Genomic DNA, 25,409 nt, shown 5'->3' on the forward strand with positions numbered 1-25,409 from the left:
CACGAACAAAACTATATTTATTTTTAAGAAGTAAAACAATTAAATAAAATCACTTCCTGTTTGTATACCCGCAAGCTCACCTTAGCAAACTGCCGCCGCTCATCTCTTCGTCATGAGGCCCTTCTCTCTCTGAAAGCACATTCAGGGACTGGAAGAGAGAAACTTAAACTTATAAAACTGATACGGCAAGCGGCAGGGACTAATCACCTGTCAATCACAGGATGGACACATAAATGATGTTTTACCTCCTTAATGCAGGGGAACCTCTTCTCACTCTCCAGTCTGGAGGGTGGAGGGGCCTCCAGGCTGCTGAGAGCGTCCATGAAGGGGATTTTGGATGGGCTTCTCAGCCGCATGGCGCCCCCTCTTTGCTCCTCCAGTTTGGCGTCAGAGTCGGAGAGGGAGCGGACGGGCGGGATCAACACAGGGGCGGACGAGCGGAGACCACTACAGGGGGTGTCTTGGACTGAGCTAGCGTCCTCGGTGCCCTCGCCTCGCCGGCTGTTTTCATCTCCCAGCAGCTGTGACCACAAACCACAAGGACAAACTGCTCAGTGGCCTTGTGGTTAAAGTGTCCGCCCTGAGATCGGTAGGTCGTGAGTCCAAACCCCCGGCCGAGTCGTACCAAAGACTATAAAAATGGGACCCAATACCTCCCTGCATCTCAGCATCAAGGGTTGGAATTGGGGGTTAAATCACCAAAATGATTCCCGAGCGCGGCCACCGCTACTGCTCCCCTCACCTCCCAGGGGGTGGAGCAAGGGGATGGGTCGAATGCAGAGGGTAATTTCACCACACCTAGTGCGTGTGTGACTATCAGTGGTACTTTAACTTGAACTTAAATGATTATTCATCATATTCCCCGCACCCTCACCTGCTCAATCTTTTGGTGGAGCTCCCGAGTGCCGCCGTCCCACTCCTGCCTCTGGTGCTGGAAGTGCTCTAGGAGCTCGGCCCTCTCGCGGCTCCACCTCTTCTCGCCGTGCTGCAGCCTCCAGCGGAGTTCCAGCGAGATGTTGTGACTTTCAGCCAGCAGGCTCCGGTGCTCCTCTCGCTCCTGTTTCAGGGCCCAATCGGGTTCTCGGGGCGATTCTCCTTCGCCTCCCTGAGCTTGGCCTCTCACTTTGCCTCGCCCCTCGTCCTCTGCCTAGACAACACGTTTTAAAAGTCAGTCTCTATTCAGCAAATTTCCTCTCACAAACAGTTGTCTTTTCAGCATCATTTCTCCCGTATAACTGAAAAGTCCAAATGTTCTGTAGGCCGGAGAGCATGAAAGAACCTCAGCGTGATGCTATCAGAGCATGCTAACTAAATTAGCTGCTATCAAGGAGCCCGTTGAACTCCGTGTGGCTTTCCGGAAGGATATGAAGCGCGTAAAGCTGCCCGGATTAAAAGCCAGAGCTTGCGAACAGATAATGACACTCCTAAAACCAAAAACTGCTTAATTGGTTCCCCTTGCTGCACTTTATCCCACACGCTCTCAGAAAAGTTGTGTGTTTTTCAAATGGCGTCCTCACGCAAAAAGAGTTGAGAAAGAACACATTTGAATTGTATGAATTGTTATTATTGGGCCCCATTCAGCAACCGTTCTTAGGAACACATTTTGTTCTTAGGCCCTCTTACGAAGTTTTCAAGGAGATTTTTGTATTCACCAATGTTTTCTCAGCTGGGATTTGTTCGTAGGTACACTTAGACTTAGACTTCCTTTTTATTGTCATTCAAATTTGAACTTAACAGCACAGATAAGAACGACATTTCGTTACATAAGCTCATGGTAGTGCAGGATAAAAAAAGCAATAAGGTGCATATATAAATAAATAAATATATATAAATAATATATAAATATATATATAAAATAAATAAATATATATAAATAAATAAATAGATTACTGTACAGATAAATATATTGCACTTTTTCCACATGCGTCCACATTTATGGATGCATGTTATATTGTCTTTTTTATTCCAGCGAGTTAATCCATTTTGGGGGGAGTTGAGGGGATAATTTAATTTTGATGCGTTCAAGAGGTAAGAACAAAATCTACGATTGCACACACACACACACACACACACACACACACACACACACACACACACACACACACACACACACACACACACACACACACACACACACACACGCACACACACACACACACACACACATACATGTCTTGCCTACTTTGTGTGGACCCCCGTTTGGTCAGTAGGTTGTGAGGACCCCCCCTTTCCACTATAGCTAGAATGATTTAAAAAAAAATATATATATAGCACTAGATGGGAGTAGAGAGTTGCAACCTCACTTCAGAATGCAAAACACACAAAGTAAAAAAAATATTTTACTTTTATAGTTGTGAGGACCGACCGCTGTTGCTAGGTAGATTTGACCATACACACACATGGTAGTAAGTTCTATGAGTTGGCCATTTTTAAGGACAGCAACGTACTCAATGAAGGTAACACATCTAAATTGAAAATATATCATATCTTGCTAATTGCTCAACCTATTTTCATTCAGTTTACATTATTGTATAAATGTACAAAACATGTACTACATATACAAATGTATGTACATAATAAGTAGAAAATGAAACATACACAAAATGTGTACATAGATACGTTTGTACATAGAGTACAGTACACACACACACACACACACACACACATTTGTTGCTACTGCAAGATGCCGTAGATCGTGCGCTGGGGAGGGAGCGCATATTTCACGACCGTGTTTTGCCCGAAGTGACAAATATTTATTTGAACGCTTTAGGCTACCTCAGCAGTCCCCCCTTTCTTAAACTTACGTTTTGACATGATGTATTTCCCCCGCGGGATAATACGAATTTCTCTTCTGTAATCTGTTTGTGTTTTCTCCGTGTGTTTGATGTTCGGCTTTTCCGCCGGAATTGTGCCCTTATATGGGGAATTAAGGGCGTTTACCTATGCAAATTACGGAATTAAGGGTGTTTACATATTCATATTGGGGAAATAAGGGCGTGTTTATATGCAAATTATGATAGACACGCACGCGCTAACCATTTGGCATTCAGCAATTTAAGAACAGCAGGTGGGAACAGTTTGGGCGTTTAAGAACACGTCATGAATTTGAATGGACTCCTCTTAGGAAATCACTTAGGAAGAAAGATAAGAGGAAAAGTTAGGAACTTATTGCTGAATGGGGCCCATTATTGTTAAATATGCCTCCCTGGTGATTGTGACTATAGTGTTGAGGGCTTCAGCTTCCTTGTTTTGGCTAGTTTCAAAACCGGTGTGAGAAAGGTGCATTTTTGTAAAGAGTTCTACAATTTTGACACACTGTGAGGCCGTAAATGTCTACAGGCTGAGTCCTGACTTGTGGATGAGCATGAGGAAGACAAGGAGAAGGTAGGGGGCGCTGGTGTGTGTGTCTGTGCGGCTTCTGAATGAGCGAGCCCCACGTTAAGGTAGCCATGAATATAACCCCCAAAAAAAGACAGATTTTGGAAGAAAATTGATAATAATAATAATAATTCTGGAAGATGAAAACTTTTACATTTGTTTATATTGTGTCATGTTTTGGAGCCCCATACTATTTTTGTCTAGTGCAAAAGGGGAAAAATATAGCTCTTTTGATATAACGGGGTTGCCGACCTCTGGTCTAGAGGATGACGTGAGACATTAGAGGCATCTTGATTGGATTCTTAGCAAGTGCTGTAATCTTCTGATGACGCTGTGACATCACAGACTTCAAAAAGGATTATTGTTAATTCAAATGTTGTTCCTTATAGTGGAAAAACAACTTTTATCAATCATTTAATTGGAAATGTTGTATTTACACCCCAGAATTTGTATGAACTTTTTTGTAATGTTATTTTTTTCAAAAAATACACTACCGTTCAAAAGTTTGGGGTCACATTGAAATGTCCTTATTTTGGAAGGAAAAGCACTGTACTTTTCAATGAAGATAACTTTAAACTAGTCTTAACTTGAAAGAAATACACTCTATACATTGCTAATGTGGTAAATGACTATTCTAGCTGCAAATGTCTGGTTTTTGGTGCAATATCTACATAGGTACCATTTCCAGCAACTATCACTCCAGTGTTCTAATGGTACAATGTGTTTGCTCATTGGCTCAGAAGGCTGATTGATGATTAGAAAACCCTTGTGCAATCATGTTCACACATCTGAAAACACTTTAGCTCGTTACAGAAGCTACAAAACTGACCTTCCTTTGAGCAGATTGAGTTTCTGGAGCATCACATTTGTGGGGTCAATTAAACGCTCAAAATGGCCAGAAAAAGAGAACTTTCATCTGAAACTCGACAGTCTATTCTTGTTCTTAGAAATGAAGGCTATTCCACAAAATTGTTTGGGTGACCCCAAACTTTTGAACGGTAGTGTATATTAATCAAATTTAAATGGTAAATGAGTTATACTTGTATAGTAAATATGGCAGTGCCATGTTGGCATTTTTTTCCATAACTTGTGTTGATTTATTTTGGAAAACCTTGTTACATTGTTTAATGCATCCAGCGGGGCATCACAACAAAATTAGGCATAAATAATGTGTTAATTCCACGACTGTATATATCGGTATCGGTTGATATCGGAATCGGTAATTAAGAGTTGGACAATATCGGAATATCGGCAAAAAAGCCATTATCGGACATCTCTAATAATAATATATGTTTTGGCATTCACACAATTTCTGACTTGATTTGTCACCTTTGACTAAACGAAGGATAAAGACTCATTTCCTTCACTTCCTAATTACAGCTTAGTGGTTTTTGGCTCCTTTTGCCGGGTTTAGCAACATGTTTACAGTCAGAAAATTGCGTTCTGTCTAGGGATGTCCGATAATGGCTTTTTGCCGATATCCGATATTCCGATATTGTCCAACTCTTTAATTACCGATACCGATATCAACCGATACCGATATCAACCGATACATGCAGTCGTGGAATTAACACATTATTATGCCTAATTTGGACAACCATGTATGGTGAAGATAAGGTACTTTTTAAAAAAATAAAATAAAATAAGATAACTAAATTAAAAACATTTTCTTGAATAAAAAAGAAAGTAAAACAATATAAAAACAGTTACATAGAAACTAGTAATTAATGAAAATTAGTAAAATTAAGTGTTAATTAAAGGCCTACTGAAAGCCACTACTACCGACCACGCAGTCTGATAGTTTATATATCAATGATGAAATCTTAACATTGCAACACATGCCAATACGGCCGGGTTAACTTATAAAGTGACATTTTAAAATTCCCGGGAAATATCCGGCTGAAACATCGCGGTATGATGACGTATGCGCGTGACGAAGTCAGAGTAACGGAAGTTATGGTACCCCGTAGAATCCTATACAAAAGGCTCTGTTTTCATTTCATAATTCCACAGTATTCTGGACATCTTTTGCAATTTTTTTAATGAACAATGAAGGCTGCAAAGAAGACAGTTGTAGGTGGGATCAGTGTATTAGCAGCGGACTACAGCAACACAACCAGGAGGACTTTGTTGGAGCGCTAGCCGCGCTAGCCGCGCTAGCCGCGCTAGCCGCCGACTTCACCTTGACTTCCTACGTCTCCGGACCGCCAAACGCATCGGGTGAAGTCCTTCGTCCTTCTGCCGATCGCTGGAACGCAGGTGAGCACGGGTGTTGATGAGCAAATGAGGGCTGGCTGGCGTAGGTGGAGAGCTAATGTTTTTAGCATAGCTCTGTGCAGTCCGGTTGCTAAGTTAGCTTCAATGGCGTCATTAGCACAGCATTGTTAACCTTCGCCAGCCTGGAAAGCATTAACCGTTAATTTACATGTCCACGGTTTAATAGTATTGTTGATTTTCTATCTATCCTTCCAGTCAGGGGTTTATTTCTTTTGTTTCTATATGCAGTTAAAGCAAGATGCTATCACGTTAGCTCGTAGCTAAAGCATTTCGCCGATGTATTGTCGTGGAGATAAAAGGCACTGAATGTCCATTTCGCGTTCTCGACTCTCATTTTCAAGAGGATATAGTATCCGAGGTGGTTTAAAATACAAATCCGTGATCCACAATAGAAAAAGGAGAGTGTGGAATCCAATGAGCCAGCTTGTACCTAAGTTACGGTCAGAGCGAAAAAAGATACGTCCATCACTGCCTCTCAAGTCCTTCACTGTAACGTTCCTCATCTACGAATCTTTCATCCTCGCTCAAATTAATGGGGTAATCGTCACTTTATCGGTCCGAATCTCTCTCGCTCCATTGTAAACAACGGGGAATTGTGAGGAATACTAGCTCCTGTGACGTCACGCTACTTCCGGTACAGGCAAGGCTTTTTTTTTATCAGCGAGCAAAAGTTGCGAACTTTATCGTCGATTTTCTCTACTAAATCCTTTCAGCAAAAATATGGCAATATCGCGAAATGATCAAGTATGACACATAGAATGGATCTGCTATTCCCGTTTAAATAAAAAAAAATCATTTCAGTAGGCCTTTAAAGGTTAGTACTATTAGTGGAGCAGCAGCACGCACAATCATGTGTGCTTACGGACTGTATCCCTTGCAGACTGTATTGATATATATTGATATATAATGTAGGAACCAGAATATTAATAACAGAAAGAAACAACCCTTTTGTGTGAATGAGTGTAAATGGGGGAGGGAGGTTTTTTGGGTTGGTGCACTAATTGTAAGTGTATCTTGTGTTTTTTATGTTGATTTAATAAAAAAATAAAATAAAATAAAAACCCGATACAGATAATAAAAAAAACGATACCGATAATTTCCAATATGACATTTTAACGCATTTATCGGCCGATAATATCGGCAGGCCGATATTATCGGACATCCCTAGTTCTGTCCCTTAAAGGCGGTCCGGCTGAGCGGCCATCTGCGTACCTGTGCTAACTGGCACTTCATCTCGGCCCATTTGACCTCCCAGGCGGCTCTGTCGTTGGCGTAGGCCTGCTGCAGTTGGCAGCGCTGCGCCTCCTCCTCACGCAGCTCCTCCCGGAACTGCTCCAGGAGGGTGCGCAGCGCCTGAAGCATTCGCCGGTTCTCATCGAACTGCAAACAGGAATCACAATAATCGTATTTGATGGGTAAGTCATACGGTATCGGAGCTGTTCCAAAACGTGTGATCACCTGTTGTTGGTGCGGCAGGTGTGCATCAGGTGACGCAGGTTTGGACCCGTCGCCATCGCCATGCTGCATCACGCCTCTCAGTTCAGAGACATCCCCCAACTGGTCCAAATGCAGAGGACAATAAACCAAAATGTTGAAAATAAGGCTGCACATTAAATATGGGACGGATAATTATTGGGCAGTAAATCTGATAACATTAAAAAATAGGTCTGATTTAAAAGAAGATGAGATTAACTGTACTGTAAGTGGGTTAGGGTGAGAAAACCAAGCTCTCTTTTCCTGTGCTGTGCTGTAAATGGTCTGTCGTAAACAATCAATCATGTGGGACTTCTTCACTGATTCAGAGGAAGACATTTTGCACGCTATTTGGAGCAAATTTGGACTAAATTTGGAGCAAATTTGGAATAAATGTTCTGCAAACGTTCCACTAGGAGGGGAAAAAAAACATTGTGCTTCAACACATCAAACTATCAGCCACCAGAAACGATAGCAACGCTACAATGGCCTCAATACTCAGTGGCCTAGTGGTTAGAGTGTCCGCCCTGAGATGGGTAGGTTGTGAGTTCAAACCCCGGCCGAGTCATACCAAAGACTATAAAAATGGGACCCATTACCTCCCTGCTTGGCACTCAGCATCAAGGGTTGGAATTGGGGGTTAAATCACCAAAATTTATTCCCGGGCACGTCCACTGCTGCTGCCCACTGCTCCCCTCACCTCCCAGGAGGTGATTAAGGGGATGGGTCGAATGCAGAGGACAAATTTCACCACACCTAGTGTGTGTGTGACAATCATTGGTACTTTAACTTTTAACTAGGGATGTCCGATAATGGCTTTTTGCCGATATCCGATATTGTCCAACTCTTTAATTACAGATACCGATATCAACCGATATATGCAGTCGTGGAATTAACACATTATTATGCCTAATTTGGACAACCATGTATGGTGAAGATAAGGTACTTTTTAAAAAAAACAAAAAAAACAAAACATTTTCTTGAATAAAAAAGAAAGTAAAACAATATAAAAACAGTTACATAGAAACTAGTAATTAATGAAAATGAGTAAAATTAACTGTTAAAGGTTAGTACTATTAGTGGACCAGCAGCACGCACAATCATGTGTGCTTACGGACTGTATCCCTTGCAGACTGTATTGATATATATTGATATATAATGTAGGAAGCAGAATATTGATAACAGAAAGAAATGGGGGGAGGGAGGTTTTTTGGGTTGGTGCACTAATTGTAAGTGTATCTTGTGTTTTTTATGTTGATTTAATAAAAAAAATAAAAAAATAAAAAATAAAAATAAAAAAAGATACAGATAATAAAAAAAACGATACCGATAATTTCCGATATTACATTTTAGCGCATTTATCGGCCGATATTATCGGACATCCCTACTTTTAACTTTAATGACGACGGCTGCCGCTGAAGAAACTGCCTTAAAGTCAGCCGCAAACTTAAATCTGCATTTAAAATAATAAACATAAATAAGTTACCGTATTTTTCGGAGTATAAGTCGCTCCGGAGTATAAGTCGCACCGGCCGAAAACGCATAATAAAGAAGGAAAAAAACATATATAAGTCGCACTGGAGTATAAGTCGCATTTTTGGGGGAAATGTATTTGATAAAAGCCAACACCAAGAATAGACATTTGAAAGGCAATTTAAAATAAATAAAGAATAGTGAACAACAGGCTGAATAAGTGTACGTTATATGAGGCATAAATAACCAACTGGTATGTTAACGTAACATATTATGGTAAGAGTCATTCAAATAACTATAACATATAGAACATGCTATACGTTTACCAAACAATCTGTCACTCCTAATCGCTAAATCCCATGAAATCTTATACGTCTAGTCTCTTACGTGAATGAGCTAAATAATATTATTTGATATTTTACGCTAATGTGTTAATAATTTCACACATAAGTCGCTCCACCCCCGGCCAAACTATGAAAAAAACTGCGACTTATAGTCCGATAGTACGGTATAGATGTCGGTCTTTAGAAGCAAGAAGTTATCTGTATCCTTATTGTGCCTCCCTAGTTAAAAACTGCCTGATGGATTAGAACAATTGTGTCCAAATTTTTACTTTTACCATACTGCAAAATCAAAGGATGACTTTGGTGTATTTTTGAAATGTTGTAATTAGGCTAAAATATGTACATAGGGCTGTCAAGGTTTCTCATTGTTATCCCATTGGGTTGAGTTTGTCCTTGCCCTGATGTGGGATCTGAGCCCAGGATGTCAATGTGGCTTGTGCAGCCCTTTGAGACACTGGTGATTTAGGGCTATATAAGTAAACATTGATTGATTGATTGAATTGGTTCTGGACATGACCGTGATAAATGAATTTCCGCAAAGTAATTATAAATCATATATTTTAATAGCAAGGGCATAAAAACATGTTTACGAGCTTCTCAATACTTTTTTCAACATTATGAGAGCCCTTGAGACATGAATCAAGACCCTTTAGTCACCTTTACACTATTTTAATCTAATATAGCAATGTTGCTTGAGGCTGAGCCAATCAGTGGACAGATTAATATTGGTTTACCATTACTTTCGATAGCTTAAAAAAAAATAAAAAGCTCCATTGAGACAGATTACCCGTACTGTGCTGAGGTGGGTTAGGGTGAGCAAATCAAGCGCTCCTTTTCTTTGCCATACAGTTAAAGGCCAGTTGTAAACTTCCCCTTTTGCAACATAATGAGCCCTCTACACTGCAAAAACTGAAATCTAAGTAAGATGAAATATCTCAAATAAGGGTGATATTTGCTTATTTTCTGTCTGATAAGATAATTCTTCTCACTAAGCAGATTTTATGTTCGAGTCTTTTACTTGTTTTAAGGGTTTAGGTCCTAAATGATCTCAGTAAGATATTACAGCTTGTTGCTGAGATTTGATGAGCTATATTGAGTAAAACATGCTTGAAACTAGAATATCAACTGTTGCAAAGCTGTGTCATCAACACTCACAAGTATAAAACTACTTTTTTAAAGTCATCATTTCTCATTTCAAGCATGAAAAAAAAAAAAATCATGACTTTGACACAATTGTGTCTCATATTAAAACAAATTATTTTCAATGAAACAATAGAAAATACGTACTCATATAGTAGTTGTTATTAGTGAGAATATACTTATTCTAAGGTATTTTGGGGTTCATTGAGGTTGGCTAATTTGACTTGTTTTGAAAAGTCTTGAAAAGCCAAATTTTCTTGTTCTATTGGCAGATAATTTTGCTTAGTTCAAATTAGGGATGTCCGATAATGGCTTTTTGCCGATATCCAATATTCCGATATTGTCCAACTCTTTAATTACCGATACCGATATCAACCGATACCGATATCAACCGATATATGCAGTCGTGGAATTAACACATTATTATGCCTAATTTGGACAACCAGGTATGGTGAAGATATGGTACTTTTTAAAAAAATTAGTAAAATAAGATAAATAAATTAAAAACATTTTTCTTGGATAAAAAAGAAAGTTCAACAATATAAAAACAGTTACATAGAAACTAGTAATGAATGAAAATGAGTCAAATTAACTGTTAAAGGTTAGTACTATTAGTGGACCAGCAGCACGCACAATCATGTGTGCTTACGGACTGTATCCCTTGCAGACTGTATTGATATATATTGATATATAATGTAGGAAGCAGAATATTAATAACAGAAAGAAACAACCCTTTTGTGTGAATGAGTGTAAATGGGGGAGGGAGGTTTTTTGGGTTGGTGCACTAATTGTAAGTGTATCTTGTGTTTTTTATGTGGATTTAATAAAAAAAAAACAACAACAAAAAAACAAAACAAAAAAAACCGATACCGATAATAAAAAAAACGATACCGATAATTTCCGATATTACATTTTAACGCATATATCGGCCGATAATACATCCCTAGTTCAAATAATATACCCCTCATTTTTGTATTTTTATTCTTGTTTTTGAACACTGGCTTTTTGCAGTGTAGACATGAAATAACCCCCTTTAGTCACCTTTAAAACTCTAATATAGTAATGCTGCCTGAGGCTGAGCCAATCAGTGGCCACAATACTGACTAGCGCGCTCTGATTGCTTTGGTCTCATTTAGTGGCCAATACTACTGTAATATTGATATTGTAGGACCAAACAATTGCAGAGTATGCTTTAAAAAAACTTTTTATTTTTTATTTTTTAAATCTGCGATGTGGTGAGGCGCTATGTGGTGAGGCACTGTACATACCTTCAAAGACAACGCTTTATGTTATTATTAGGATTAGAGAGGTCCGATAATATCGGTATCGTTTTTTTTTTATTATCGGTATTGTTTTTTTAATTTTAATTTTTTTTTTTTTTATTAAATCCACATAAAAAACACAAGATACACTTATAATTAGTGCACCAACCCAAAAAACCTCCCTCCCCCATTTACACTCATTCACACAAAAGGGTTGTTTCTTTCTGTTATTAATATTCTGCTTCCTACATTATATATCAATATATATCAATACAGTCTGCAAGGGATACAGTCCGTAAGCACACATGATTGTGCGTGCTGCTGCTCCACTAATAGTAGTAACCTTTAACACTTAATTTTACTCATTTTCATTCATTACTAGTTTCTATGTAACTGTTTTTATATTGTTGTACTTTCTTTTTTATGTTTTTAATTTATTTATCTTATTTGACACATTTTTTAAAAAAGTACCTTATCTTCACCATACCTGGTTGTCCAAATTAGGCATAATAATGTGTTAATTCCACGACTGCATATATCGGTTGATATCGGTATCGGTAATTAAAGAGTTGGACAATATCGGATATCGGCAAAAAGCCATTATCGGACATCCCTAGTTAGAGTCAACATTTCCGCTTTTTTTTTCTTTAAACTGTGACTTTTTTCCCCCTATTTTTGCTGTTTAATGTTATTCTAACAATATTAAAACTAGCTGTGGTTGTAAATGGCCCCTAGACTGCGCCCTTGCTTAGGATGAAAGGTGTATGCGTTACCTGTTGATTACAGTACTGACACTGTCAAAATAATTGTATCTAAGTTATCACAAAACGTTGTATTACATTGAGTTCAGCTCGCCCGGCGAGAAGACAAAAGCTGTCTTTAATCCGACCAAGCAGAAGGCTTGTAAAACTCCACTGTGTAGGATGGGAAGCAACATGAAGGTGTTCTGTTTCTTTCATGTATTGTAATCAACAGAAAGATATAGTCTTGACCCGAGATCTACAAAGCGAAGAGGAAGCAGGACCAGACTCCCCTACAGGGACCTTGTTAGAATAATTGTAAGTTATCACAAAAAACTTTGTGTTGAAATGAGTTCCAGGCAAGAAGACAAAAGCTGTCTTTGAAACCTACCAAGAGTAAGGCTCGTAAAACTCCACTGTGTATAGGGTGGGGGTGGGTGGTGAGGGGGGGGTGGGGGGGGGAGAAACATGAAAGTGTTCCTGTGTTCTTTCATGTATGGTAATCAACAGAAAGATATTGTTCTAACCCAAGGACTTCAAAGCGGAGAGATGACAGGATCTGCCCAATTTCCAGACGACCTCTTTTTGAAGTATTTTACGAATTCTCTTTGAACTATTTTATGGAACTCTTTTTGAGCTATTTTACAACCTCTTCTTTTGAACTATTCTGTAACCAAAGGCAACGCTGTTTACGACCCACTTCCCTCTGGAAGTGGAAGCGGTGGTCAGGTGGTCGGAGAAAGTCAAATAAAGAAGGAGGAGTGCAATCTTTTGGCAGAGCGTGCTGGAGACTGTACAAGAGTACAGGGTGTCCAGGCGTTTCTCCTTAATTGAGTCCAAATTGAATTCTGTCTCTGTTTAATTATTTGCCTCTTGTCTTGTTTAATAGATGTCATCAGTGTTTGAACCTGACAGACCTCTTCTTTGAACTGTTTTACGACTTTTTCTGTGAACTGTTTACGACCTTTTCTTTGAACTGTTGTAATCAATGGCGATGGTTGTTTACCACCCCCGTCCCTTAGAAACAGCTGTTGCCACGTAATCAGGGAAAGTCCAAATAAAAGAGGAGGCGTACAATCTTTCGTCAGGAGCGTGGTGAGACTGTGCAAGAGTACAGTCCAGACGTCTCTCCTCAATTGAGCCAAATTTAATTATGTCTCTGTTTAATTCCTTGCTTCTTTGTCCGTTTAATAGATGTCATCAGTGTTTAAACCTGACAGACACAAAGCCTGTAGTGTTTTTTCAGCCATGTTGAGGGGGGAGGGGGACTTTCTTTTCGCTTAAAACTTATAAATATCCCAGCCGAGTCATACCAAAGACTATAAAAATGGGACCCATAACCTCCCTGCTTGGCACTCAGCAACAAAGGGTTGGAGTTGGGGGTTAAATCACCAAAATGATTCCCGGGCGCGGCGCCGCTGCTGCCCACTGCTCCCCAAGGGGATGGGACAAATGCAGAGGACAAATTTCACCACATCTAGTGTGTGTGTGACAATCATTGGTACTTTAATCTTTAATCTTTCATCTTAATAAATATGTAAAGTTGACTTTTATTGTATCTCAATAATGTCATGGTGCCCAAGGTGGCCTTGAAGATGGGGGGGTCCTGATTAAAAATGGAAAACAAACAGATAGAGGAGTTCATAATAAGCTGTAATGAGTGTGGATGTTGCTCCTCAGGGAGAGATAACATCTCCTCACAATGTCTCCGCTCTCATCAAATTATGAAAATGAATATTCTTTATTTCTTCAACAGAACACACTGCAAAAACTGAAATCTAAGTAAGATTAAATATCTCAAATAAGGGTGATATTTGCTTATTTTCTGTCTGATAAGAAAATTCTTCTCACTAAGCAGATTTGATGTTAGAGTGTTTTACTTGTTTTAAGTGTTTTGGTCCTAAATGATCTCAGTAAGATATTACAGCTTGTTGCTGAGATGTTATGACCTATATTGAGTAAAACATGCTTGAAATTAGAATATCGACTGTTGCAAAGCTGTGTCATCAACACTCACAAGTAGGGATGTCCGATAATATCGGCAGGCCGATATTATCGGCCGATAAATGCGTTAAAATGTAATATCGGAAATTATCGGTATCGGTTTTTTTATTATCTGTATCGGTTTTGGTTTTTTTTTATTATTTTTTTTATTAAATCAACATAAAAAACACAAGATACACTTACAATTAGTGCACCAACCCAAAAAAACCTCCCTCCCCCCATTTCTTTCTGTTATTAATATTCTGCTTCCTACATTATATATCAATACAGTCTGCAAGGGATACAGTCCGTAAGCACACATGATTGTGCGTGCTGCTGCTCCACTAATAGTACTAACCTGAAGATGTCAGACTCTCCCCAACTCTCACTACTTTTAAAACTAGACTGAAGACTTTTATGTTCACCTTAGCTTTCAGCTAAATCTTTTAATCTTTTAACTTTTAACGTCTGCACTGTTTTTATTTTTATTGTCTGCATTTTAATTTTGCTTTTATTTTCTTTCATTTCACTTTGTTGTCTGTGAAGCACTTTGAGTCTGCCTTGTGTATGAAAAGCGCTATACAAATAAAGTTGCCTTGCCTTGCCTTGCCTAACCTTTAACAGTTAATTTTACTCATTTTCATTAATTACTAGTTTCTATGTAACTGTTTTTATATTGTTTTACTTTCTTTTATATTCAAGAAAATGTTTTTAATTTAGTTATCTTATTTTATTTATTTTTTTAAAAAGTACCTTATCTTCACCATACCTGGTTGTCCAAATTAGGCATAATAATGTGTTAATTCCACGACTGCATATATCGGTATCGGTTGATATCGGTATCGGTAATTAAAGAGTTGGACAATATCGGAATATCGGATATCGGCAAAAAGCCATTATCGGACATCCCTACTCACAAGTATAAAACTACTTTTTTAAGTAATAATTTCTTATTTCAAGCATGAAAAAAAATCATGATGCCGAGCGCATATCATTATGTCAAGATAATGGCACTAGCATTTACTTCATTTAAGAATATTTTTCAACATATTGAGCAAATAGGTCTCAATTTTCTTCCTACCAAGAAAAGTGCACTTATTAGTGAGAATATACTTATTTTAAGGTATTTTTGGGTTCATTGAGGTTAGCTCATTTTACTGGTTTTGGAAAGTCTTGACAAGCAGAATTTTCTTGTTCTATTGGCAGATAATTTTGCTTAGTTCAAATTAAATACCCCTCATTTTTGTATTTTTTTTTTCTTATTTATGAACGCTGACTTTTTGCAGTGCACTAATGTTCTCGCGGACACTTCCTGCCCATTAAAGGTCACCTCTGGCTGTGCGCCCTCGTCGAGTGCCTCGACTTTGCGTCCGAGCCTCCATTGCGCCAGGATGGACCTGAGCTTCATGTAGAAGATGGCCGTGTTGCGTCTGAAGAGACGGACTTCTTGTTGCAGCGCCGCCTTCTCCTGAGCCCAGGGAGACTCCGGACTCTGAAGGCCTGGCAACTGCAGAACTGCATGCTGCGTCTCGGGATGTGGCCGCTTTTCCTCCTGCAAGAATAGAACACATACTAAATGTCAGAATTTGCAATTTCAATTCAACTGATATGAAGAATTTGAAATGTTATTAAAGATGGCTCCACTGCTACAGAATGTGGAATTGGAATTACAGGAAGTGGAATCAAATTAATTGCTATTAAAACATTTTTTTTTTTAGAGCCAAGTAACAAAAATAATATGTCACGTTTATTGCAAAGGTTTTTTGGCCTAAGTACTAAAAATACTTCACAAACACTCAAATTAAACACAAATTCTGTCTATTTTAAATACTTGGGAAAAAAAATGTTTGGGTAAATAAGCATTTTTCCACCCATAATTTAAAGGTTATAATTAGGGGTGTCCCAATACAACTTTTTCACTTCCGATATGATATTGACATTGGAGCCCTTGGCCGATACTGATAATAATCCGATATGATATAAGCAAGAATCCTACATATACTTTTATTAGGTTGTAGTGTGGAATTTTAGTAAAGGCTCGATTAAGTGAAACTAAACAAACAGATAACAATGGGAGGTATGAAAAACACTAACATTATGACAGATGTATGCTTTTAAAAGAGTGTTGATTAGTTTTTGGCAACATCACGGTCACAATAATTCATTCATTTAAACTCAGAACACAGTAAGTTGAATTATGCGGACGCGTTTGTTACTGGATACTTTCTAATACGTTTCTGCCTTGGAGACTTTGAATGTACACTACCGTTCAAAAGTTTGGGGTCACCCAAACAATTTTGTGGAATAGCCTTCATTTCTAAGAACAAGAATAGACTGTCGAGTTTCAGATGAAAGTTCTCTTTTTCTGGCCATTTTGAGCGTTTAATTGACCCCACAAATGTGATGCTCCAGAAAGTCAATCTGCTCAAAGGAAGGTCAGTTTTGTAGCTTCTGTAACGACCTAAAGTGTTTTCAGATGTGTGAACATGATTGCACAAGGGTTTTCTAATCATCAATTAGCCTTCTGAGCCAATGAGCAAACACATTGTACCATTAGAACACTGGAGTGATAGTTGCTGGAAATGGGCCTCTATACACCTATGTAGATATTGCAGCAAAAAGCAGACATTTGCAGCTAGAATAGTCATTTACCACATTAGCAATGTATAGAGTGTACTTCTTTAAAGATAAGACTAGTTTAAAGTTATCTTCATTGAAAAATAAGGACATTTCAATGTGACCCCAAACTTTTGAACGGTAGTGTATAATTAATATTCGAGATGTCCAATAATGGCTTTTTTCCGATATCCGATATTGTCCAACTCTTAATTACCGATTCAGATATCAACCGATACCGATATATACAGTCGTGGAATGAACACATTATTATGCCTAATTTTGTTGTGATGCCCCGCTGGATGCATTAAACAATGTATGTAATAAATGTCCTTAATTGACCAATATTGCAGTAAAAAACAAGACAATATATGTCTAAACACAAGTTTCAAATAATTATAGTTGCATATTAATTAGGGATGTCCGATAATATCGGACGGACTGACGATATTATTGTCCGATAAATGCTTTAAAATGTAATATCGGAAATTATCGGTATCTGTTTCAAAAAGTAAAATTTATGACTTTCCAAAATAAATCAACTCAAGTTATGGAAAAAAAGTCCCAACATGGCACTGCCATATTTATTATTGAAGTCACAAACTGCATTATTTTTTTTAACATGCCTCAAAACAGCAGCTTGGAATTTGGGACATGCTCTCCCTGAGAGAGCATGAGGAGGTTGAGGTGTATATTGTAGCGTCCCAGAAGAGTTAGTGCTGCAAGGGGTTCTGGGTATTTGTTCTGTTGGGTTTATGTGGTGTTACGGTGCGGATGTTCTCCCGAAACGTGTTTGTCATTCTTGTTTGGTGTGGGTTCACAGTGTGGCGCATATTTGTAACAGTGTTAAAGTTGTTTATACGGCTACCCTCAGTGTGACCTGTATGGCTGTTGACCAAGTATGCATTGCATTCACTTATGTGTGTGAAAAGCCGTAGATAGTGGTTAGAGTGTCCGCCCTGAGATGGGTAGGTTGTGAGTTCAAACCCCGGCCGAGTCATACCAAAGACTATAAAAATGGGACCCATTACCTCCCTGCTTGGCACGCCGCATCAAGGGTTGGAATTGGGGGTTAAATCACCAAAAATGATTCCCGGGCGCGGCACCGCTGCTGCCCACTGCTCCCCTCACCTCCCAGGGGGTGATCAAGGGGATGGGTCAAATGCAGAGGACAAATTTCACCACACCTAGTGTGTGTGTGACAATCATTGCTACTTTAACTTAATTAACTTAATATTATGTGACTGGGCCGGCACGCAAAGGAAGTGCCTTTAAGGTTTATTGGCGCTCTGTACTTCTCCCTAGCGTTTTAAAAAGTCATACATTTTACTTTTTGAAACCGATACCGATAATTTCCGATATTACATTTTAAAGCATTTATCGGCCGATAATATCGGCAGTCCGATATTATCGGACATCCCTAATTAATATGCAACTGTTTATATTGACATATATTGTCTTGTTTTTTTACTGCAATATTGGTCTATTAAGGACATTTATTACTAGGGATGTCCGATAATGGCTTTTTGCCGATGTCCGATATTCCGATATTGTCCAACTCTTTAATTACCGATACCGATATCAACCGATATATGCAGTCGTGGAATTAACACATTATTATGCCTAATTTGGACAACCAGGTATGGTGAAGATAAGGTACTTTTTAAAAATAATAATAAAATAAAAACATTTTCTTGAATAAAAAAGAAAGTACAACAATATAAAAACAGTTACATAGAAACTAGTAATTAATGAAAATTAGTAAAATTAACTGTTAAAGGTTAGTACTATTAGTGGAGCAGCAGCACGCACAATCATGTGTGCTTACGGACTGTATCCCTTGCAGACTGTATTGATATATATTGATATATAATGTAGGAACCAGAATATTAATAACAGAAAGAAATGGGGGGAGGGAGGTTTTTTGGGTTGGTGCACTAATTGTAAGTGTATCTTGTGTTTTTTATGTTGATTTAATAAAAAAATAAATTAAAAAACCCCCCCCAAAAAACGATACAGATAATAAAAAAACCGATACCGATAATTTCCGATATTACATTTTAACGCATTTATCGGCCGATAATATCGGCAGGCCGATATTATCGGACATCCCTACTTTTAACTTTAATGACGACGGCTGCCGCTGAAGAAACTGCCTTAAAGTCAGCCGCAAACTTAAATCTGCATTTAAAATAATAAACATAAATAAGTTACCGTATTTTTCGGAGTATAAGTTGCTCCGGAGTATAAGTCGCACCGGCCGAAAATGCATAATAAAGAAGGAAAAAAACATATATAAGTCGCACTGGAGTATAAGTCGCATTTTTGGGGGAAGTTTATTTGATAAAAGCCAACACCGATATATACAGTCGTGGAATTAACACATTATTATGCCTAATTTGGACAACCAGGTATGGTGAAGATAAGGTACTTTTTAAAAAATTTTTGTAAAATAAGATAAATAAATTAAAAACATTTTCTTGAATAAAAAAGAAAGTAAAACAATATAAAAACAGTTACATAGAAACTAGTAATGAATGAAAATTAGTAAAATGAAGTGTTAAAGGTTAGTACTATTAGTGGAGCAGCAGCACGCACAATCATGTGTGCTTACGGACTGTATCCCTTGCAGACTGTATTGATATATATTGATATATAATGTAGGAAGCAGAATATTAATAACAGAAAGAAACAACCCTTTTGTGTGAATGAGTGTAAATGGGGGAGGGAGGTTTTTTGGGTTGGTGCACTAATTGTAAGTGTATCTTGTGTTTTTTATGTTGATTTAATTAAAAAAAAAAAAACAAAAAAAACAAAAAAAAACGATACCGATAATAAAAAAAACGATACCGATAATTTCCGATATTACATTTTAACGCATATATCGGCCGATAATATCGGCAGGCCGATATTATCGGACATGTCTATTTACTACGTATGTCTAGCTTATGTGCTATTGTGTGCTTAGCTGTTGTGTAGCTGCCAGCTCCGAGTAGGCTATAACCTTTAGCTTTTGTAAACGACTTGAGTAAAATACAAGAAAAGACCAACCTTGTGTGCTTATTGGAGGACATTTAGATGGTAACTGGCTGTCCAGCTTTGCACAAGTAAACATACTTATATCGGAGATTTTAGATGCGAGCCTATATACATTTTTAGCTGACATTGGACCAATGTTCCCTCTAATTGTTCATGTGTGTGAGCAAAGGCAAAAACTCCCTGAGCATTGAGTGGAGCCCACGTGAGCAACATCAGACGTGCACACTGTGGCTACACCAGCAGCACACCTGGCCCAAACCTGACTAAATAACAAGTTACATCTCCATCCATTTTCTACTGCTTGTCCCTTTCGGGGTCGCGGGGGGTGCTGGAGCCTATCTCAGCTGCATTCGGGCGGAAGGCGAGGTACACCCTGGACAAGTCCCCACCTCATCGCAGGGCCAACACAGATAGACAGACAACATTCTCTTATTATTATAATCAAATGACAGCAGTCATTTCCATTTTTAATATAAGTGTTCAGGCCCACTTACAATGACAATAACAACAAATATAGTTTTTCATGAGCTGTGTACTTGTATTGTTTGTCTGGGTGGAGGTCCTGCTTTGGAAATAGTTTGTACCCCTTTCAGACATTGCATTTAGTTCCCATTAAAACATTCACATGTTGCACAATGAGATGTAAGCAGGGGATCATGTGTACATTCCTGCAACTTCCTGTTTGTAAAAAATATATTTTTATTAGTATTTATTTCATATACTAACAGCATTTCATGATTAATATTTATAAACTAAAATTCGTAATAAATGACACTAGAATAAGCACACATTTGATTGGTAAATCATAGTGTAACGCCCTGGAATGACACTTTATGTGTGGTGTTGGAGTTGTCCGACTTTTTGTGTGGCTGTAAACGCATCACTGGCTAAGTGCCATATGTGCATGTGTTGGCGCAAGTGAGAAAGAGCGAGCGGCTGCTGTTGATATAACAAAGTTGCTTTTGGTCTGGTTTGTACTGCAGAAAATGACCACTTTTGCTAGATATCATTTTTTCCTACTAATGTTTTGGTGATGTGTTTATGGCCGACAATAAAGAGTTTTGCTCAGTAAAGTGATGGATGGAATTCATGTCCTCAAAGCGTCTCGACAGACGTTACAATATTTGAACAATGATGACGAAAACTGTTTTCTCTGTCATGTCCGTGTGTCGAAAATTGTTATGCGCTTATTTTTTTATTTGATTTTGTGCGTGGCATAGATTTGCCGTGCGCAGAGGACGCTTGAGCAGTGCGCAGTTGCACAGGCGCGCACATTGGAGGGAACGTTGCATTGGACCGATATCCAACGTCAATATCGGATTGGGACACCACATGTTATAACACATCAAAACATTCCAATTAATTGTGTACATGAAGTTTGTAGTAATATTATGAAATATATAAAATACTGTAAACATGATTTTGCAATACACCAAAATGAATAATTGGAATTGCAACTCTCCAATTAGAATTTGAATATGAATTTGACTTCCTGTTTGCATCCTCAATTCAAATGTAAGGAAGTGATCCCTCAATGCACAAGCCTGATGCGTAGTGAGAAATGCAAATGAAGGAACGTTTGTGGCCTGCAATCTCGTACCTGCGGCAGCGAGGCGACAGTTTCCCGTTCGTCCGACGCGACTCTCGTCCTTCGCTCGTGATCCGCGCGAAGCTGGTGCGCGTCAGCAGCGGGCGCCTCCCTTAGCTGAACGCACAACAGCAGAAGACGCTGGTTAGTCACAGCAGGGCCGGCCCGTGGCATAGGCCGTATAGGCAAATGCTAAGGGCGCCGTCCATCAGGGGGCGCCACGCCAGTGCCACAAATGTTGGATTAAAAAAAAAAGAAAAAAGTTGGTACTATTATTTCTAAATACAAAAAATAATCCCATGTTAATTAAAATGCAAAGTAAAGCCTATTTAATAGAAATATTATTTGTTACAACATTACATAACCCCCCCGCCCCCGCACGGTGCGCCCCCTCCCTTCCCGTATCATGACTCTTACCACATCAAAAAATCAACACAAGATGTCAAAACGGCCAAAACTGTCAGGTGCCCAGGGAAGAAAAAAGAGAAAAGAGGAGGAGAAACGAGAAAAAGACAGAGGTAGCAGGTAGGTAACGTTAGCCTACATGAAATTATTTGTCTGTTACAGAATGTGATAGTAACCTGGCTTTTTAGCATTAAGCTTATGTTACATGATTCGGCAATTGCTAATCAATAAATAGCTAGTTCTGTTTTAACGTCGGGTTAATATTGTGGAGGGGGCTAAATTGTTATGGAAAATAATAATGTAACGTTAGGTAATTACTAGGGATGTCCGATAATGGCTTTTTGCCGATATCCGATATTCCGATATTGTCCAACTCTTTAATTACAGATACCGATATCAACCGATACCGATATCAACCGATATATGCAGTCGTGGAATTAACACATTATTATGCCTAATTTGGACAACCAGGTATGGTGAAGATAAGGTACTTTTTAAAAAAATTAGTAAAATAAGATAATTAAATTAAAAACATTTTCTTGAATAAAAAAGAAAGTACAACAATATAAAAACAGTTACATAGAAACTAGTAATGAATGAAAATGAGTAAAATTAACTGTTAAAGGTTAGTACTATTAGTGGACCAGCAGCACGCACAATCATGTGTGCTTACGGACTGTATTCCTTGCAGACTGTATTGATATATATTGATATATAATGTAGGAACCGGAATATTAATAACAGAAAGAAACAACCCTTTTGTGTGAATGAGTGTAAATGGGGGAGGGAGGTTTTTTGGGTTGGTGCACTAATTGTAAGTGTATCTTGTGTTTTTTATGTTGATTTAATTTAAAAAAAACAAAAAAAAACGATACCGATAATAAAAAAAACGATACAGATAATTTCCGATATTACATTTTAACGCATATATCGGCCGATAATATCGGCAGGCCGATATTATCGGACATCCCTAGTTCAAATAATATACCCCTCATTTTTGTATTTTTATTCTTGTTTTTGAACACTGGCTTTTTGCAGTGTAGACATGAAATAACCCCCTTTAGTCACCTTTACACTTTTTAAACTCTAATATAGTAATGCTGCTGCTGAGCCAATCAGTGGCCACAATCAGTGGCCACAATACTGACTAGCGCGCTCTGATTGCTTTGGTCTCATTTAGTGGCCAATACTACTGTAATATTGATATTGTAGGACCAAACAATTGCAGAGTATGCTTTAAAAAAACTTTTATTTTGTTTTGGGTTTTTTTAAATCTGCGATGTGGTGAGGCGCTATGTGGTGAGGCACTGTACATACCTTCAAAGACAACGCTTTATGTTATTATTAGGATTAGAGATGTCCGATAATATCAGCTTGCCGATATTATCGGCCGATATATGCGTTAAAATGTAATATCGGGGAGGGAGGTTTTTTGGGTTGGTGCACTAATTGTAAGTGTATCTTGTGTTTTTTATGTTGATTTAATTAAAAAATAAAAATAATAAAAAAAAAAAAAACGATACCGATAATAAAAAAACCCATACCAATAATTTCCGATATTACATTTTAACGCATATATCGGCCGATAATATCGGCAGGCCGATATTATCGGACATCTCTAGTAATTACAGTACTCCCACCTTACATTCCTCAGGGACATTTCTATTAGATCTTTTAAGCAGGTGTTGTTATTGCCTTCTGGTTAGCTAATGTTTGCCCTGCAGGTAATAGTCACTTTTCCACCCCTTTATATATTAGGTATAGTTGTAAGCCTAGTTGTTAAAGTGCACATCATTAATGTTGATTAAGCAATATCACATGAGAGGAAATGCTGTTTTTTAAATTTGAGCGCTGCTGTGATTCGGTTAAAGATAATCATAACATAACATTCTCATATAATATGTTAATTTGCTTTCTTTAAGTAAAAAAAAGGTCAAAGACAAAGCTATTCGGTTTCTTGTGAGTATATACACTTCATGACCTCAGTAAAGAAGCCGAAACATCAAATCAAGCGTCGGCGCATGATTTGTTTGCAATGTCAGGATTGGGCTTCAGTGGCGACCTTCGGCCTCGCCTGGCCTGTCAGTCCAATGTCGGACACAAATCACACAGCGCCCCGCTAATCCCGCCTCAGTCCCTTCACCTCGGGGGATTACTGAAAGAATGCACGCAGATGTGCTGCGTAATATGTCATCGTTACGTCACTGACTTTTTAAACTATGAAGGGCAAATTGTTGAAACTACAGGGCAAACAAACTAACTGAAATTAGCACTGAAAATGACTCTGAACTTGACTTTCTTTTTCAATCATTGATCTATTTTTCTCATTCTTTATTTTCCTCTCTTACTACAAAATGAATGAAATAGAATAGAATAGAAAGTACTTTATTGATCCCTGGAGGAAATTCAGCACCATGGTGACTTTTAATCCGACTATCAGTCATTCCTCCTACACCTTTTCGGATAGACTTTAAAAACTCTTTAATGTAACTTTGTTAAGCATATTAGAAACTAATAAATCCATGACCATGACTATTGATTATTTTCCTATCTCAGCATCCGCAGTGTTTTGACATTTACACACCCGTTGCATTCTGAATGGTAGAAAGAGCATTTAGATGCTAAATCGAAATCAAATATATACGGACATTTCCAGTGGGAAAGCTACGGAGCCCCTAAACATAAAGGCACATGGGGGAATTTTTTTTTTTTTAGAATTTTTTTTTTTCCATATTTTTTTTTAGATATGTATCTCGTGCGCACGAGAAACTATCTCGTGCACATGCAAAAGTTTCAATTGTGTGCATCTTCCAAACAAGAATTTTTTTTAATAACAAATTTTATTTTAAAAAAAATTCCCTAAAGGGACATGGGGGGATTTTTTTTTTTTTATAAAATTTTTTTACATTTTTTTTTTTTAGATATTTCTCAAAAGTTTCTCGTGTGCACGAGAAACTATCTCGTGCGCATGCAAAAATTTCAATTGTGTGTATCTTCCAAACAAGAAATTTTTTTAATAAAAAATGTTTAAAAAAAAAATTCCCCCTATGTCCCTTTAGGGCCTAAAGGGACACGAGAAACTTTTGAGAAATATCTAAAAAAAAAAAAGTAAAAAAATTTTATTAAAAAAAAAAATTCCCCCCATGTCCCTTTAGGGCCTAAAGGGACATGAAAGAATGCTCGTAAAAATGTAAAAAAAATTTATTAAAAAAAATAATTCCCCCCATGTCCCTTTAGGCCCTAAAGGGACATGGGGGGATTTTTTTTTTTTTATAAAATTTTTTTACTTTTTTTTTTTTTAGATATTTCTCAAAAGTTTCTCGTGTGCACGAGAAACTATCTCGTGTGCACGAGAAACTATCTCGTGCGCATGCAAAAGTTTCAATTGTGTGTATCTTCCAAACAAGAATTTTTTTTAATAAAAAATTTTATTAAAAAAAAAAATTCCCCCTATGTCCCTTTAGGGCCTAAAGGGACACGAGAAACTTTTGAGAAATATCTAAAAAAAAAAATGTAAAAAATGTTTATTAAAAAAAAAAATTCCCCCCATGTCCCTTTAGGGCCTAAAGGGACATGAAAGAATGCTCGTAAAAATGTAAAAAAAAATTTATTAAAAAAAATAATTCCCCCCATGTCCCTTTAGGCCCTAAAGGGACATGGGGGGAATTTTTTTTTTTTATAAAATTTTTTA

At 37.9% G+C, this 25,409-nt stretch overlaps 1 protein-coding gene across 8 annotated transcripts in view; it reads right to left on the reverse strand.

Moving 5' to 3' along the window:
- The window catches only part of LOC133631145 (microtubule cross-linking factor 1-like), a 132,642-nt gene that overhangs the window by 14,315 nt on the left and 92,918 nt on the right, over positions 1 to 25,409 (reverse strand). For 6 of the 8 annotated variants that reach the window (XR_009821404.1, XR_009821405.1, XM_062023241.1 and 3 more), the window contains 7 exons: positions 21,326 to 21,430; positions 15,401 to 15,622; positions 7,114 to 7,212; positions 6,868 to 7,035; positions 875 to 1,147; positions 246 to 521; positions 81 to 148 (listed from right to left, as the gene is read on the reverse strand). Coding sequence is in view for 6 of the 8 variants with exons in the window: in XM_062023241.1 (XP_061879225.1) it covers positions 81 to 148; positions 246 to 521; positions 875 to 1,147; positions 6,868 to 7,035; positions 7,114 to 7,212; positions 15,401 to 15,622; positions 21,326 to 21,430 (1,211 nt within the window). In the remaining 2 variants the exon portion in view is untranslated. The remainder of the gene's footprint in view (positions 1 to 80; positions 149 to 245; positions 522 to 874; positions 1,148 to 6,867; positions 7,036 to 7,113; positions 7,213 to 15,400; positions 15,623 to 21,325; positions 21,431 to 25,409) is intronic. The other 2 variants (XM_062023243.1, XM_062023244.1) reach the window with 2 other exon arrangements.

This window comes from Entelurus aequoreus, linkage group LG16 (genome assembly GCF_033978785.1).
Source record: "Entelurus aequoreus isolate RoL-2023_Sb linkage group LG16, RoL_Eaeq_v1.1, whole genome shotgun sequence".
Taxonomy (NCBI): domain Eukaryota; kingdom Metazoa; phylum Chordata; class Actinopteri; order Syngnathiformes; family Syngnathidae; genus Entelurus; species Entelurus aequoreus.